General features: G+C 47.8%; 1 protein-coding gene across 1 annotated transcript; it reads right to left on the bottom strand.

Annotated features, from left to right (window-relative positions):
- Positions 1–13: 13 nt before the first annotated feature.
- jakmip1 (janus kinase and microtubule interacting protein 1) lies at positions 14–17,324 on the bottom strand. Its single transcript, XM_076159573.1, has 24 exons — positions 16,887–17,324; positions 10,941–11,002; positions 10,658–10,819; positions 10,105–10,437; positions 9,579–9,740; positions 8,623–8,835; positions 8,294–8,407; positions 8,049–8,195; positions 7,687–7,866; positions 7,369–7,428; positions 6,290–6,418; positions 6,032–6,160; positions 5,786–5,869; positions 4,923–4,985; positions 4,739–4,837; positions 3,835–3,936; positions 3,687–3,740; positions 3,526–3,591; positions 3,222–3,290; positions 3,036–3,113; positions 1,882–2,091; positions 781–846; positions 553–598; positions 14–417 (listed from the first exon to the last, which is right to left on the bottom strand). Exons 2-24 carry the CDS (start codon positions 10,941–10,943, stop codon positions 230–232), a joined length of 2,757 nt encoding a protein of 918 aa, XP_076015688.1. The 5' UTR covers positions 10,944–11,002; positions 16,887–17,324; the 3' UTR covers positions 14–229.
- Between the last annotated feature and the right edge of the window lie 416 nt (positions 17,325–17,740).

Raw genomic sequence — 17,740 nt, 5'->3', positions numbered from 1 at the left:
CCCTCTCCTCTCCTCTCCTTGGTCGTCTCCTCCTCTCTCCAAGTCTCCCTTTTGTGATTGCACTCGTTCATTGTCTGGCTCTGCATTCCTCTGGCTTTCGTCTCGTCTCTCTCTTTAATATTCCTCCGATCTCACAGTATTTCTCTCCGCTCACAGTTTATAACTCGGTTCATATTCCAGCCCCACTACAATAAGATGCCATTTATAAATAAAAATCTCTCACTTTAATCTATCTTATATGTATCTGGTCATTTATTAAAGTTTCACACACGCTTGCATTCCAGGGTTTTAGGGGTCTTCTGCAAAAAAGTGCACATTTATCAAAAAGGCCATAAGGTTTCGGACAACCGTCTACAAATGCATAAAAAACAATTAGGATGTGTTTCGTCCTCACTTGCCTCCGGGGCACCTTAGCACCTGAGAAAGAGGGAGACACAGCTTTAGCTTCCTCTCCTCCGGATGGCGACTGGCACCACAAATATGCAATTACAGGAGGATTGTGTTTGTATTTACTGTATTTAGTGATGTAGTGCGTGCGGCGGCGGCGGCTACCTGATGTCGCTGCATGATCGCTTTCATTAAGGCCAAAGAATAAATGCTAAAGAGAAAAACAAAAAGAGGAACAAAAACTAAAGAAACACAACGGGTCACAAAAGAGAAAGAAGAGGAAAGAGTCAAAAAAGTGGATAGAAATGTACAAGAAGTCAGTATAAATGTAGAATTCCGCCTTAATCTCTCTCCATTTATAAACAACAGATGGAACAGATGACAGACGTGTACCTTTTCCTCTATTTCCTTTATTTGTCTCTTTTGCAAGTCCAGCCTGTTCTCCAGCTCTCTAACTCTCTGCAAGGAAATCAAAACACAAGTGGTTAGACGGCCAAATGAATCCAAACACACGTGTAAGTCTAAAAGCAAAGCCACTCATCTCCCGTAACACACATTTAGCCAAATGATGCGTTTAACATTCCTGTATATTTTTCCCAAAACTCTACTTCCTTCCCATAATGCCTTCTGTTTTCGTGGTAGCTGCTGCTGTGTGGCAAATAAGAATGAGCTGCCATGGCAACCCGGAGAGTTGAGTTAACAATGAACAGTGGGTGTTACTCCATGTTTGAGCATTGAATAAGCTTATCCAGTGTGTGTGTGTGTGTGTGTGTGTGTGTGTGTGTGTGTGATAACACCTAAGTGTCCCTCTGTCCCAAAGCAAACATGTCCGCCTGTCTGTCTCGATCACGTGTAAGGGCGCAAATCCTTCATCAAACACACACGGACACACGTGAACCTACAGCAGGAGCTTTAGAATTTCATTCATTTTCCAAATGAGCGTTGCTGAATGCTGCTATTGAACGCAGCTTATTCATTCTTAAAGTAGCTTAGGTCTTCATCACTATCAAGTCGACTGAGTGTGACTAAGAACATTAGATTTTCTGTCCTGGTCTATGATTTTATTGAAATGTATATTGATTGTGCAGTTGTGTGTGTGTGTTTCATATGTAGCTGATCATTAGAGGTCAGTGTGTTGTGTTAGAGGTCAGGAGCGTTAGTAAGGTTTAACAGATCCAAATGAAAGTCAAGGTGCCATGGTTGGTGAGTTTGTATGCAAATCTACAAGCAAAATACGTCCAATATGTGCAAGCGATGAGTGTGAGAGTGTCGTGAGGACTGGGGTCAGGAGGGACATTAGAGGGGTGGAGGGATATTCAGACCACAGTGACACACACACACACACAGCCACAGTGTCATTCTGCCTTTCTCTCTCTCTCTGTTTTCCACTTTGGGGAACACTGATCGGGATACTGCATCTTTTTTCAGAGCACGGGAGGTTTCTTGGTACCAGGGGTCAGATTAAGGTCAGGTAGGACTCATTACCCTGCTTACCTGCTGGGCCTGCTGTAGGAGCTCCATGCGCTCCTGTAAGATCTGACTGTCAAACTGACGGCTCTGCCGGAGAATCTGACGCCGCAGCTTCTCCACGGCGAGCCTCAGCTCCTCCCTCTGCCTGTCTGTCAGCGACTCGGCCACCGCCCGGCATGCCGGCTGCTCCTGCTGCAGAGCGCTATACAGCGTGGCCTCCAGCTCCTCGATCCTCTGCACAGCCACCACATACAGGTACACAAGCATACACAGCACACACACACACAAACACATGCACATGCAACGTGCACACACACACAGGCATGCTCAAGTACACACACACACAAACACACACAGAGGCGCACGCACACAGATGGACACAGACATAAACACAAACACACACACACACTGTGACCACGGCAGATATGTGAAATGTTGTTCCACTTTATATTAGGGGTTATCAGAGTCCATGTCAATGCAAAGCTTTCACCAACACAATATAAAGTGGGACCATAAACACAAAAACAACACTAAAACAACTAAATTAAACTGTTAAAGTTATATGGAGACTGGCTTGTGCGTTTAGTCCTGTGAGTTCAGCCTACTGGGTCATTTGAGGTTAGAGTGGGAGGGGGGGAGGGGGAAGGGGGTGCATTAATTCAGTTTATTAATCAGTCATGCTCACTAACTGACATTAAAATCCTATTTAATTGAAACTCTGATGTCTGAATTCTTCCTATCTTTCAGCCAGCAGGCAGAATAGCGTCGCTGTGTATTCATAACAGCATTACATCGTCATAGTGTCAGAGGGATCGGGCTTCTTTTAAAAAGTAAAGAGAGCTTTGAGCCAGAGAACAAGAAGCCTAACGCGTCGGCCAATTCAGAGGCTTTAACTGTCCAAAGAATTGAGACTTCAATGTCAAAAGTAAAAGATGCAGTATCCCAACACAATATGACCTAATTTCATCTTCGTGGTGCATGTTGTGGCATTCGTGATGTTAAATGGAATCCCAGATGTTTATGTCATGCTGGAATGACGATGTTGCACCTCTGCATTCCTAAATCACTGAGTTATGAGCCGTGACACCATGAGTGTAGCCTCATTTAACGCTGGAATACATGTGACAGGTATTGCAGGTAAATCCAAACTGTGTTATATACGGCTCCAGGCTCCGTACCATATAGGCCTGGTCCAGGGCCTGTTTCCTGTAGTCCAACTCCTCCTCCAGGAATCCCTTCTGCTTACTGAACAGGTCCTGCAACAACACCAGATGCTTTCACACAGAGTTTATACTGCAGGGGTCAAATAGAAGCAGGATCATTATCAGCTGTGTGCACATGCTCGTGATGGGAGCGTCTCTCACCTTGTCATTTTCCAGATCGATCATCTTCTGTGTGAGGGCAGCCTCTGTGTTATCTATCTGCTTCAACCACTGCAGAGGAGCAGGGAGGAGAAGGAGGTGAAGGGGGTTCGGGTTTTGTAAGAGAACTTCTAAATTCTTTACTGTTTCAGGTTTAATTTGACAGAAAATGACTCAAACATAAATTGTGTTTTTGGAACCAACGTGACAAGGCAGTGCAATGACAACAAGTGTCCACAAGCTGTCAGGAGAAACATCATTTTCATGACCAAAGCAGCTGTGGTTGTGAGCTAGGCCTTGCACTGACCTTCTCACACAGAGAGAGCACCGTCCCCGCCTGGATCACTGCTACCTGCTCCTCATTTCGTAGATTCTACAGAAAGTAAACACAACATGATCCTTTTAAGTGCCTTGGATTAAAATGGGTGGCAGAGATTTGTTTTTATCCAGCGTTGTTCTCAAACTCACCCCATTATCTCCCAAAATATCCAGTTTCTTCATCAGCTCAGGGATGATTACATCCTGGCACAAAACCAGAATTCATGTTGACTGAGCATTAAAAGATGACAGTATGAGTGTCTGTGTGTGTATGGGTGTGTGTGTGTGTGTGTGTCACCTTGACTCCCTCTTGGTGGCAGTATATCTGTAGGGCACTGTTGCTGTTCTCAGGAAATGCAGACATGTGGAGATTAAGCGCAGGGGATCTCCGCTCCCTCTCCTAAAGGAAACATGATGCAAACATGTCAATCACACATAGAATCAGAATTGTGGTCATACAACAAACAGGGATCACACATACTGCCTGTAAATGATGTGTATGCAGAGTGACAAGGGAGGGAATGGAGGATTTACTTACACAGCACTGAAAGAATGGGTCAGGCTCTGCCAAAATGAGGAAGGTGGAAACCCATAAGGTTTAAAAGAGGAGAACCAAACCAAAGCAACAGGGAGTTTGAAAACACATGCTGAAAATCAAGAGTGAGAGTGTGATTTCAACTGGACACACACACCGCTACACACACACAGATGCTGCATCGCCCAGACGCTACTACGAGAGGTGTGTGATGAATTTAATACAGTTTGGCCCTGAAGTACAGTGACACTAGTTTCTAGTTTCAGTAAATGTATATCTTTAATATTAAATGATAAAAAGGTAAAAAATGAATACCGATGGATCCGAGCCAATATCTGTAAACACAACAAATGGCGAGCATGCAGAAAGGAGAGACAACATGAAGGATGAAAGGGTTCAGATGGTGAACTTAAATACAACCATTTTATTGAATTTAAAAACTCATTTCAACAAAACATTCTTATACATCTTACAATAAAAAACATTACACTTCTGTCGAGGGGTCGCCATGCAAAACCAGGACACACGGGTGCATACAGTGGAGTGTGTGTGTGTGTGTGTGTGTGTCTGCATGTCTGATGGGTCACTGTATGTAGGTGGTGCGTCTGGAGTTGAGGTTGTTGGTTTCGCCCCCTGTTGACAGTTTGATGCTGGTGCAGTCTCTTACTTCCAGTTCCAGCACTCTGAATTCCAGCAACTCGTTTTGGTCCCGAGCGTCCTGCACCTCTGCCTGCAGCCGCACCTCTCCCTGCTGAAACGCACACATCTACAGAAACACACGCACACATTCTCATGAGAACAAGTGTGGCGAGATGACAAGTGTGTGTGTGTGTGTATGGTGAATCATCTACCTTCTCGTGCAGTTCGTGGTTGGTCCTGAGCAGGTACTGCTTCTCCTCCACCCATTTGGAGTCCTGCCGTAACAACCAAACCCAACATCAGCCAGACACAACACACTGACGGGTACAACAGAGGAGGAACCAGGACAGACGATCCCCAACAGGAAGTTATGGCTGCAAGAGGCACAACTGGACGACCCGAAAGCCGATCGCCCCGCAATCCGACGTGATATGTGCATGCAAATGGAGACACAGACAGGAGCAGAGTGGCAGCGCCGCAGATTTATTGATCCATAGAAAGAAAGTGGACTCCCGACTTGACAGAGGAGGAGGAGAGAGTCAGCGCTCCCGTGAACAGAAGAAACAGAGGCCGAACAAAACACCAAGCTGGATGAAGCCACAGGGGAACAGGCAACATGCAGCAAACATGCTGTGGAACATACAAACTGGACAACAGAGGAAGGAGTGATCTGAATATACAGAGGGAGAAATATTCAACACGCCCACAGTTACACTCAGTTTTGTCTTGGTTCTTAATCAACTGCATCACCATGAATGTTTGACACAAAACAAACTAACAATTTCACAAAATGTAAAGATCATCTACAATAAACTATTTGCCAAAGTTGTCTCAGCTTCCTCTTAGAAGCTTGACAGCACTGAGAGGCGGCAGCAGACACCCACAGGGAGGGAGAGAAGCTGAGGCAGAGCATGCAGAGGCGGCGCCACACAGACAGGAAGTGGCATCACAGGATCTTGCGTAAGACCTGGTCAGCCTAGTGCCAGGCCAGGAGCAGAGCAGCCAGACAGACATGGAGGAAGACCACTGAGAGCAGAGCCCGAGCGCTCCTGTCCCCGTCCCTCCACTCCGTTACCTGTCCCCTCTCGGCCAGGGCCTTCTCCAGGTCGACGATCTTGGCCTGGCAGCTGGCGAGCTCCGTGTGCATCTGCTCGCGTGTCTGTGGACGAATGGAAAAGGCGTGTAAATCATCAAAGACAGCAGGAGACACATTCGATTTCAATCCTAAAGACTATAACTGAAAAATGTCAAACGGAGACAAAGGAGAGGAATTGCGGCTTAAAGATCAAAGCTGAGAGGTGAGAGGGTTGACGGTACGAACCCTGGCCTCCCTCTCAGCATCATGGGAGCCCCCCGCCTGCTCTTGCAGGAGTGCGTAGGCCCGCTGGAGAGCCTGGTACTCTCTGGTCAGCTGACGGAAACGAAGCTCAGACTCCTCGCGGGAAACAATCTATGATAACCAAAGTGGGAGATAAACGTGGATGTAAGACGTCACCATGCACACGAGCATTCATCTGTGTCAGCTTACACACTGATGATGGCTTTCCCCCTCTTTTCACTGCAGACATACTTCTCTTACCTCTTCCAAATCTTCTTCCGGCGTGGCTGGGGTGCGGTCGGTCAGGTCAGTGTTAAAGGAGGTCAGGGAGGAGGTCTCAGAGTCGACCGACTCCTCATCAAATCCAAAATATGTCTCCACAACATGCCTCTGTGGAGAGGAGCAGAGGAGAGAAAGAGTCATGTAGAGCATTCAGGACCATCACACCTTAATACCACACAAAAAAAAATGCTCAATTTCTACAGGATACATTTTGATAACCTGACATCATCGTTTGTCTCTTTCCATCCTTACCATCGTGTTTGTAAGTCATCTCCTGGCAACCAGAAAAGTAAAGGCACACCAGAGCACACAGGCAAATAAAGGAAGAGAAGTAGAGGATGAGGAGGAAGTATTCAGTCATCTTGCAATTAAGCTAAAAACACTAAAGTCGAAGCTGCACTGGGTTTTGTCTCTGAGCTCGGCTTCAGCTTCAAAATCCCTGCCAAAATTAATCCCAAAACCAAATTCCGAGTACGATTTCCAGTTGCGAGCCTCTGCTCACAAAGTGACAGACTGCTTCCAGCCGATGGAGAGGTGGGACCAAATGTGCATCAGGCATCTACAAACTCATCCTCCCTCCCCTAGCAACACACAGGCAGCTTCCCCTGATATACGAGTCCAAACATGCACACACACATCTCACTAATTACCTAAAACAGTGCCCTCATCCAATTACTGATCCTTTTCAATTTCCTTCTCCTTATTCATGCAAAAGGAAACAACTGTCAGTGCCGACGCCTGAACCTGTGCTGTGAAACTACTCGTCATCCTCATCATCATCACTGTTGTGGTGAAAATACTCTTGATTCAATATAATAATACTTAACATGTAGTGAAATAACAACAGAAAAACAAATCATTTCCATGAGCGTTGGGAATACTGAGTGTGTGTGTTTGCACTCAGTTTGATGCTCTCAGTCGTGCTGTCATTACCGTCTCCTGAGCCCAATTAGAGAAACGCACGCACGCAGTTAATGAAACAGGCTCAGTCAGGGTTGCTTGGTTACAACACACGTGCACACACACAACCCCCGACACACACACACACACAAACTTACTTTAGAAAGTTTGACAGGTTTCCTCCTATTCTTTTTGGTCATCACCAATCGGTCACGTTCCTAAAAATTAAACAAACACACACACACAGACACACACACACACGATTATCATTTCAAACATTAACCATGACACGACAAACATCCCTCAATCAATCACAAACATAAATGATAGAAAATGCTGTCCCCTGCTGGCGGTCTGTGAATGTTGAACAGAGGTCTATATAACCACAGGACTAGAGTGTGTGTGGACATGATGAATATAAATAATAACGTTACACGACACAAATCTGAACCTGTTGTTCGGAGTGGAAGCCTGACCTGCGTGAGCTCGTCGATGACGCCACGTTGCTCGACAATCTGCAGCTTCAGGAACTCCACCTCCTGCTCCTCGTGCGCGTGGCTCAGGTCGCTCAGCGAGCTCGGCCTCTTCATCTGCGGGTGGGACTGCTGCTGCGACGAGGGTCGAGAGCAAGAGGAGGCGGCGGAGGCAGCAGCCCTCTGAGGAGAAGAGAGGAACGGTTACAGAGAACTGTCTGGATTCATGATTTCTGGTGCTTTTCCTCTAATGACCACTAGAGGTCCTGCTTTCCCAGTATTGGAGTATAAAACTAAACGTTACTGATTCAACCTAAAACATTTCTTTTCTTCTGGCATTTGAATGTTGACCGGGCTCCTCTCACCATCTCAGCGTTGTCTCGGCTCAGGTTCTTCAGTTTCTCCTCCATGCGCTGCAGCGTTTGCAGGAGGTCGTCGTTCTTCTTGGACAGACGCTTGTTCTTCTCAAACATGGGCTTCATCTGGCTCTCAGCCTCTCGTACCCGCTTCAGCTGGACAGGGGAAGGAAACGGAGGTGAGGGGAACGCTGGATTCTTAAGCATTTGCTTTCTAGTGACACATTCTCCACTTAGGCGTGTGTATTCCTCACCAGTTCATTTCTCTCGTCAGCCAGCAATGCATTTCTGTCCTCCAGTTTCCTGATAACCGAGTGGAGCTCTGCTATCTTCAGCTGGAACCTCCTCATGTCGCGTTCCTCGATCTCCTGGGTAGTAACGGGGAGAGGGGCGGGGGAGAAAGAGGAAAACAAAAACTGAAAAGGGAGAAGAATGTGCATGCCGACGGTGGAGGGAGGACGGGAAAGAGGAGGTGATGAGTTTGTGCTTCAAGTTCTGTCTGAGCGACGATGGATGTGTGTGTGTGTCTCAGTGGACAGATGCACATATGCGTGTATGTGACAGTTCAGGTGTTGGCGTGTACCTGGTTGTTGGGCAGGTCTGCCGGGTCCCCGAGTCCAGGCACGGCCTCTCTCTTGGGGCTGCCGTGGTTGTACCTCTCGGCCTCTCGTACCTGGCCCAGCTGCTCGTCCAGAGCTTCCTTCTGGAGCTGCAGCTTCTGCGTGAATCCGGCCTGCAGGCCCAGGTCCCTCTCCAGGGCACACACCACCCGCTCCTTAGACTTAATCTCGTCCATCTGTGAGGAGAGACGCAGAGGAACGGGGTCGGTGGAACACAGCGGGAACAGCGAGTGAACAAATCTTCAGTCTTTTCATTTTGCATTGAAATCCAGTTTTAGCCCACAGCCATGTTAACAAATTCATTTCACACTTTCACACTCGCAACACAGAAAACACTAATGTGAGTTTAATGTCAACAAAAACAATTAAATTCCTTTTCCGTCTGATTTTCTGCTCATAAATTTGAGTTTCTACTTTTCATTTCCTCCACATCTACAATCAGTAAAGTCCTGTAGCCCCAAAACAGCACGACTCTGTCCCAAGTGGATTACTATTTTTGTTTTTAATATTGTTTTCTAACTCCAACTAATTAATTTAGGAAGCTTTGCTCTTGGTTTGAGAGTTAAAACAACTTCCTCGACAACTTTCTTCATTTCCTTCAGTGTTTTGTTTTGTTTTTTGTCATTTCTTGCATTCTCTGCTCTCTCACACACACGTACGTATAAAAAAAGACCTTTTCTCAAACGGTGTGTCGCTCTCATGAACGCCCTTTACTGTATCCCGCCGGTATGTAAAGTGGTTAATGTGTAACTGACTGTGGGCATACAGTCTTTTATTGTTACAGATCAGTGACACATGAAGAGATAGAGCCACAGCAGGGAAATTAACCAAATGACATCACTGAGTTAAACCTTGAGCTGAGGCGTATATGACATCAGTTGCAGCGTCCAGTCGTCCCCGGCAGCACATGTGCACTCACCAGTCGGCGGATGTCTCTCTCACAGTCGCGTTTGATGCGATGCACCTCATCCTGGTGCTGCTGGTAGGCCGTGCGGAGATCGGCCGCTTTGACTTTGTCCGCCTGCAGGGCATTGGCCAGCGCCTCGTCGGCCTGCTTCCTGCCGGCCTTCTGCTCCAGGATCTAAAAGACCACGCACACACACCCACACACACACACACACACACACACACACACACAGAACAGAGACCCATGTAAACAGATGACGGATCCAGTTCAAAGGTTTTCATGATAGATTGACTGTTTGTCTGGAAGGCCTGCAGTGAAACAATAGCTTGGCGAGACGCTTTTCCATGCTGCTTCCTGTTTTTAACAAAAGATAATACAGTCCCACATCAACACTTAACAAACACACATTTTTGTGAAGTGACAGCCCAAATACAAAGCAAACAATAGAATGAGCCCACGCAGCTGACAGCTGATACCAATGTGGAAGTGCTTTGAGATGAGGTTCTCCTATTCTCCTGCTCTCTTCTCCCCCATGTACCTCCTGCTGTAGCTTGATCCTCTCTCCATCGAAAGCCCTCCTGGCCTCCTCCCTGGCCTCGGCTAGGAGGGCGTTCTTCAGCTTGTCCGCCGCGCCGTCCCTCAGCGCGTGCACCAGCCCCTGAAGCCTCTGCACCTCCACGTCCCGGATCTTGTTGGAGCGGGCCAGCTCGGCCTCGTGCTGCCGTGCCAGGGTCTCGCGGACGGCCGCTATCTCACGCAGCTTCTCCTCGTGGAATTTGGCGCGCAAGTCTGTGATCGCCACGGCGTGCTTGTGCTGCTCCAGCTCGCGAGCCTGCCGCTGCTCCTGGAGCCTCTCGCGAAGCTTACATAACTGGAAGAGAGAGAGAGAGAGAGAGAGAGAGAGAGAGTTGACAATATGATTAGCTTGTCATTGTCAACATTGAGGTGAATGGAATGCTCCAATCATTACTACACATCGTGCTGTTTCATCTTTTTTTTGCTGAAATAAAATAGTCCTGCTGCTTTTGCTGTGATGATCTGCAACATCATCAGTTTTCTGTACAGGGCCTCTTCATCCTGCTCTTCCTCACCTTGCTCCTGTCCTGCTGCAGCTCCGCCTGCACGTCCATGATTTTGCTCCTCAGCTCTTCGTTGGTGGCCGGCGCCAAGTCAACCGTCGCCTCCGACTTCTCCGGCTTCCGTCCCTTCTTTAGGGGCGGGGGCGCAGTGGGCGTGGTTGATGACATCGCACTCTGGCCGCCCAATCAGAGGGGACATAAGAGTGCCAGGTGTGGTGTAAACGGAGGAGGAGAGAGAGAGTCAGTTGCTGCTCCACCTCACAGGAAGGCTGACCCCACACATCATCAACCTCACCATGGCAGTCTACATCATGGCTGCAGGATCTTTAGAGTTTCTGTGAGAGAGCGACAGATGACCTACAGAGAGAAAAGGAAAAGACGGAAAATTGGTGAGTCAGTGTTTAGATCTGGGTTACACCGAAACTACTGCGGGCCCCAGCAACATGACGCACAACATCCTGTTAAAAACCAGCCTATTTCTGTGACTAACATTCCCTCTCTGGTTTCCCTCTCTCTCTTTCTGACACACGTCCAACGCTGGCAGCTCTACGGCCATTTATCACGATCCCATCCACACCCTGAGCTGCGCTGAGGGGCGCTACAGTGCGTGACTATGTGTCTCGCCGCCATTATCTGGTTTTGCGGCCTGTGACATAAAGTACAGAGCGGCTCGTCCGGCTCGGTGTTGGTCCGCTAATCACTTCAGCCCCCTTTAACACTTGAGTGTAAATACCCCGAGTGCAGGCAGGCTGTAGTGGTCTCTGGGGGGAAATACCTTTGAGAAACTGCTGCTTCATGCGTCCGTTTCTATCTGTAACTCCATCTGCTTCACCATTACAGGTCCAAATGGATCTCTGAGATTTATTCGATCTGGTATAACAACAGGGCCATATGTGCCAGGTAGATCAAGATGGCACCTGCTTCAATTACTGTCATCCAATCCTTCTTCTTTAACCATCAAAACAACACAGCTGCAGCATTTGGATGCACGTTTCTCTGGACGTAATGGACGCTCTGTATTCATTCTCCTCTGAACTGAAGCGACTGTATGTCAACAGGGTGGTTGTATTGCTTCTCATGTCAGTGTTGCTACCGCAAGACACATGGAGCTGAAAGTGGACTCCTCTAATCTCTTCCTGGAATGAATAGTAACCCAGTAACCTTGCAGTCTTTTCTGCTGACTATTAAATAAATAATGCAACGATGAGGGACCTGAAGCATTAAGGCCGCCCGGCACCTCCATCTTTTCCCACACACACACACACACACCCCCGTACTGCCAGACAGTCACACAACATCCCACAGATGGCAGCCATAGTTACCAAGGCAACCCCTGCTCTCAAAACTCCATTCCTCTCGTGGCGATGAATGATGGGAAGGAGGAGCCTCACGTGGGATTTAAGACGCATGCTCGCACGCGCGCGCGCACGCGCGCGCGCACGCACGCGCGCACGCACGCACGCACGCACGCACGCACGCACGCACACGCACACACACACACACACACACACACACACACACACACACACACACACACACACACACACACACACACACACACACACACACACACACACACACACACACACACACACACACACACACACACACACCTGGTCCCATCTCTGAGCCGAGGTTGACTGAGAGACAGCCATGCATCGACGCTGTGGGGGGGCGATGAAGCTTTCCTAGTGTGGAATTTTACACACATCTTAGGAACAAGTGGGGGTGGGAAGAGTGAGAGAAGGACTGGAAGAGGACAGAGGAGGATTATGGAGGACGGCGGAGATAAAAAAAAAACATGCAGACTTCTGTGAAAAAAGAAAAATCAATCGTCTCTCTTTCCCTCCGCCGCAAACCTCTCCCCCGTCTCCCCGCTGGCACGGCGGTGCTGCAGAGAGGATGCAATCCGTGTCTCGGTCCCATTCATAGAGACACAGAGAGACGTCAGACATGGACGGAGACGTCGGTGAAAAGCTCTCATACACACACACACAATATGCCCGAGTCCTCCAGAGCACAGCTAGGGACAGATACGTCGTCTCACGCCCCGGCACAAAATGGTGCCAACACTAATTCACACTAACGTACAGGAGGTCAAGAGACTGACTAACCAGCCTGTGAGCTGAAAGAACATAAAATGATTTCTGTCCTCTTTGCCCCTGTTCCTCTGTGTCCGGCGTGTTTATGCTCGCCTGTTCCATTAGCAGAGACCAGGTGTACCCACGTTCAAACGGCTGAGAGGAATGACAAATGACTTCATCTGAGGGAGGGGAGGCGTGGACGGGATTGGAAACATCTGGACTAAATATGAGGCCTTTCATCAATAAACACCGATTCCTTCAGTAGCTCTAATAAATGTCAATCACCGTCGTGCACACATGTCTGCACAGATTTCCAGATCGGGGCCTCATCTTCTGAGGAACTACACACATTATCACGACAGAAGTCCTTTCTCAGACAGAAACGGGATCAGATGGACCACAAAGAGTCCCAGGGCCACATGTTTCCCCCCGCCAGGAGCCAGCCGGGGAAAGTTTATAGTTCATGGAAAACAAGGAATGTTAATACAGGAACTGGGCGATTTTACAGGGCCACCAAGAAGCTAACGAGCACCTTTAATGCTCTCAGACGCAAACAAGAGCCAGCAGAGATCACAGACAGAAAAGTGCTCCGGGTATAAACTGTTCATTCAACTGGAGAGGCTCTGGGCTAAAGAGAAAAACTGTTCGGGTGCCGAAATGGACCTTCATTCTGATTCGATTCCTACTATTCTGTTTTCATTTTAGGCTCATATTTATCTTTTTAGACTGAGCTGAAGATTGTGGAGTAGAGAGAAGGAGCAGCCCGCAGGTCTGTTTAAATGCAGTGAACGCAGCTCAGTCAGAGACAATCTCCTTAATCAAACAATCGGGAAGAATCACTCAACTGTGACTGCAAGGAGGAAAATCTGGAGAGGAGTTTCACAATTAACCTAATTGCCGCTTGGGAAACGGGGGCTCAAAAGGCTCAACCGCAGAAATGTGTCCGACCTTGCCACAGACTCAGGTGGAGTACTGTAACAATACAAGTTGGGATCAACATAAAGCGAGACACAAGTAAAGCCTAAGACGCTACCTGGTGAGGCTCAGCTGACATCGCGACCTTGATCCTCTCAAAACAGTAAAGAAAGCATAAGGAGCACGGCCACGCTTTCAGAACCGCCTCAGGAAATCCTTCTGTCTGTGTGAAACGCTGGCCCTGTGTGAGGTTATATGAAGTCACACACACACACACAAATAACCTGCATTTCAAACAGAGGGATCTGAAAACAGGAAGCCAGCCGGTTGAATACCAATAAAAACCCTTACTATTCCACAGCTTTGCATACCAATGTAATGACATGCTGGTCTGTGTGCTGCACAATGGCTGAACACAACAACAAGCATGCAACAACAAAGCATCAAACTCCTTTACATCATACACTGCACACACCAGGCGTTCTGAAACTGTGGTGCATTTAACCACTTACAGACCAGACCCAGCTCCTGGTTTCAGATGAAACACGTTTAAAAGGGTCGAAAGATATAAAAGCTATTAACTGAATAAATATAAACCAGATTATTAAGTGGACTTCCGGGTTTCCTGAAATTTAGACCATCCCAGAGTGTCCGCTGAGAGGTGATGTAACAACTAGGAACGGAAAGGATCGGGAGGAGGATAGTTACTGTCCTTACCTAGAACAAGAACCTCCCTGTGGGCTGAGGCTGAGTTACTACTTCAGCTCATTTCAATGCTGTATCTAATCAATACCATACACTCATCAGGTCCAAAATGAAAGCTAGACTTATTTTGTGCAACGTTTTAACAGCTTACTGAGCTAAAATAACGAGAGTGAATTTAACAATGTGTGATAAAAGAGACTCAAGTATGTTGCAACCTATAACTGCAACCCATTTAAGTTAGCCAACAAACCTGTTTAAATGAAGCACAGCATATTCAGTAGACAGAGGTCTTTGCAATGGCCACAAGCTGATCACACACAGATGGACCTCCTTAAGGCTAGGGAGACCACACGTGTACACACACACACACACACACACACACACACACTTACACAGTTGCACATTAACTAGAAGTGACTTTAGTGAGACATGAATACCTAATAAACACTCACAAACACAAAAGGGCTGCAGATTGGACACATCTCACATCAAGACAGCGTTGTTGCACACAAACAGGTAGACACACCTCTATCCCACACACCTCTTGTGCATAGTCTGCATTTGTTACATCGTCAGGTTTACATATGGTCACACTACGCTCACAAACACATTCTTGTTCCTGTTATGTCAGGATTTCACTGATGCAAAACTGAGTACAGTCTGACAGAACAGGTCTGGCCACAGTCCAGACCACACACACACACACACACACACACACACACCGGTCTCTGGGAGATACTCCAAAACTCACGATCTCAGCAAAGTGCAGTACAAATGACCCAGAGACTACTATGGCAGATCAGAGCAAAATGACAAGTGACTGACCTCAATGGCCAGTCAACCACCAACATAAGACACACACACAGACACACACATCTTTTGGTGGCATTTGCTTTCATGTTCAGGGCTCTGCCTCTCCTTACAGCTCTCACACACTGTGTTTTGATCTGTACCTTGTAGTAATGAACACAATTTATTCATTCTCCTCATCCATCAGTGGAGGAGAATCATGTGCCTTTGGACGGTGAGTGTGTGTGTGTGTGTGTGTGTGTGTGTGTGTGTGTGTGTGTGTGTGTGTGTGTGTGTGTGTGTGTGTGTGAGCACTGATGGCTGCTGCTCCCTCACATGACAGTGCAGTCAGTAATGTTATTAAGCTTGCCTCTCTCAGCATCCCTGTCACTGCTGATTGCTGATTTATAGCCAAACATTAGTCCTAAATGTACAAAATGTATGGACTGATCGAACATTAAGCCATTTATCATTGGATTCTAAAACATGAAGATGATTATTACTGATTGTAGATTCATTTACAATAGAATATATTCACAGCACACACACAGGATATCGGAGGAGCAGTTGTGTGCATCTTGGGGAAAATGACGGGAAGGGAAAGGTTAGGGAGGAATATATTCCACTGGGATTATCCTGAGAGAGGCCCATCACTCACACTCTTTATCTGAGGGACAGATAGGATTATGAATGAAGAATATGTGGACAGATTAAGTTAAAGGGAAAAGGCAGGGGTGAGGAAGAGTGAGGATGGAAACATGAGCAAGGATTCCAGAGAATGACAGCCATATGTAGACGATACCTCAGTGTAAATGCACATAAAAATAAAGATTTGCTCAGTATTCTCACTTACTAATTGGTTTAAACTGCTCTACATCCATAGCAAATTAATTCCCTTGCAGTTGACACTCAGATACACACTCACACACACACAGTGAGCTCACAGCATGCAGTACAATTTTGCAGGGAACCCTGAGCGTGATGTCCAGCCAGCAGGGAGGGAGGGTGCAACATATGGCGGCTGTCCACTGGGGCCGATTTACGAGCCTCCGGGGCGACCAGCGAGCAGACAGACAGCGACTCCGGCGGTATGGCAGCCGGGCAGGCGCATGAGGCATCGGGACATGGGACATGGCCGCCCTAATGCTCTCTAATGAGCTGTCAAACGGCAGATTAAAGCCGTCAGAGGTGGCGGTTAAAGAGCTATTTCTAGTTGCTGCTCTGCCAGCCTGCCGGTCCGGCTCTGCCAACCACACCCCACGGCGATTTGCGTGGGGCTGCAGCTGCAGCATCCTCCACAGAGGTCGGGTGTCCTTGTTGCAATAAACTGCCAAACGAGTTTTAAAACGCGTGGACACCTCGCCGTCATTCCCCGCTGTGCTGCTGTGGAAGTGTCCTCCCTATCTCCGCCTGTGACCTCCCCTGTTCCGAGCACCGCCGGGCCAAAGTCTCGGCACAGGCGGACAGTGAATGCAGCTGAATATTAACCATTATCACGCCACATTCGTTATCATGGCTCTACTTCCTCTTTCTACCAGGGGCATACATGACACACGGCGGCTTTAGCGGCCAAGGCACGGCGATAACATCCCTCCGTGGGTGCATTTGAGGTTGTTGGTAGCAATATGATGCGAAAACACTCGAGCCTGAAGGGGTGCAGGGGCTGCCGTGTGTGGCTGCACCCATAGCGGATGTCAGTGGCACCAGTCAGCGGGAGTTGGCACGAAATGGACACCGGTTAAACTTACTTGAAAGGCAGGTTGGGTGTTGAAAAGTGGAGTCCCTGAACGTCTCACGTCACTGCCGCGGAGCAGAGGCTGAGGCTCTCAGTTTGCAAAGCGGCTCGAGCACACCTCCGGGGCGGGGAGAGATGCCGCGTTGAGCCGCTGGCAGAACCGCAACTTTAATCCTCCGACGTTCCACGCGTTTAACGCAGCACTGACGCCGAGTTTACATCCAACCAAACGGGCGGTATTCACTCATTCAAACCTGGAGCTTAGCGGGTTCAGCTTCTCGCTCAGGTTGACATTTTCTTCCACGCCCACACACACGCAGGCGACGTCACACTAGCCGGTACATTTCACACACGAGTAAAATAAATAAATAAATAAATAAATGAATAAGGCGGTTTCTGTGGCGGATGGACGTGGACGTGGAGGGGGGTGGGAGGTGGGACGGGCGTCGCCGGTAGCGTGAGAAAAGCGCGACACCTGACTGCGTGTTCAAGAATGACACCGCGCGCGGAAAATTGCGTGGACACGCCGGTGCGCGCGAGGAACGTGCGTCAAGGCGTACAGAGAGAGAGAGAGAGAGAGAGAGAGAGAGAGAGAGAGAGACCATATATATTAATGTATAAATTGTGATTATATTGTTGTGTTGTTCCTAGTCAGATATATTTTGCTGTTTCTTAGGCATAATAAAAAAAGGAAATATATATATTTAACTCTTCTGTATTAATTAGGATTAATAAAAAATGACCTACAAACATCATCATCTCCATCTTCATCATACTGCATCTGTATCTTCATCTTTCAGTCGTGCCTTTGCTCTCTGAATTCAGCGCACAAAATCATAATCATCCAAATCAACCAAATCATAAAAG

Source organism: Genypterus blacodes, unplaced genomic scaffold (assembly GCF_046128005.1).
Source record: "Genypterus blacodes isolate CSIRO-AG114 ecotype Tasmania unplaced genomic scaffold, CSIRO-AGI_Gbla_v1 ptg000098l_1, whole genome shotgun sequence".
Lineage (NCBI taxonomy): Eukaryota > Metazoa > Chordata > Actinopteri > Ophidiiformes > Ophidiidae > Genypterus > Genypterus blacodes.
This window is presented reverse-complemented; position numbering and strand designations above follow the sequence as displayed.

Coding starts and splice junctions, on each gene's coding strand:
- jakmip1 (XM_076159573.1), bottom strand. Junction 4,838..4,922: donor ACCACGAACTGCACGAGAAG/GTAGATGATTCA, acceptor GTGTTTCTGTAG/ATGTGTGCGTTTCAGCAGGG. Junction 3,592..3,686: donor ATATTTTGGGAGATAATGGG/GTGAGTTTGAGA, acceptor TACTTTCTGTAG/AATCTACGAAATGAGGAGCA.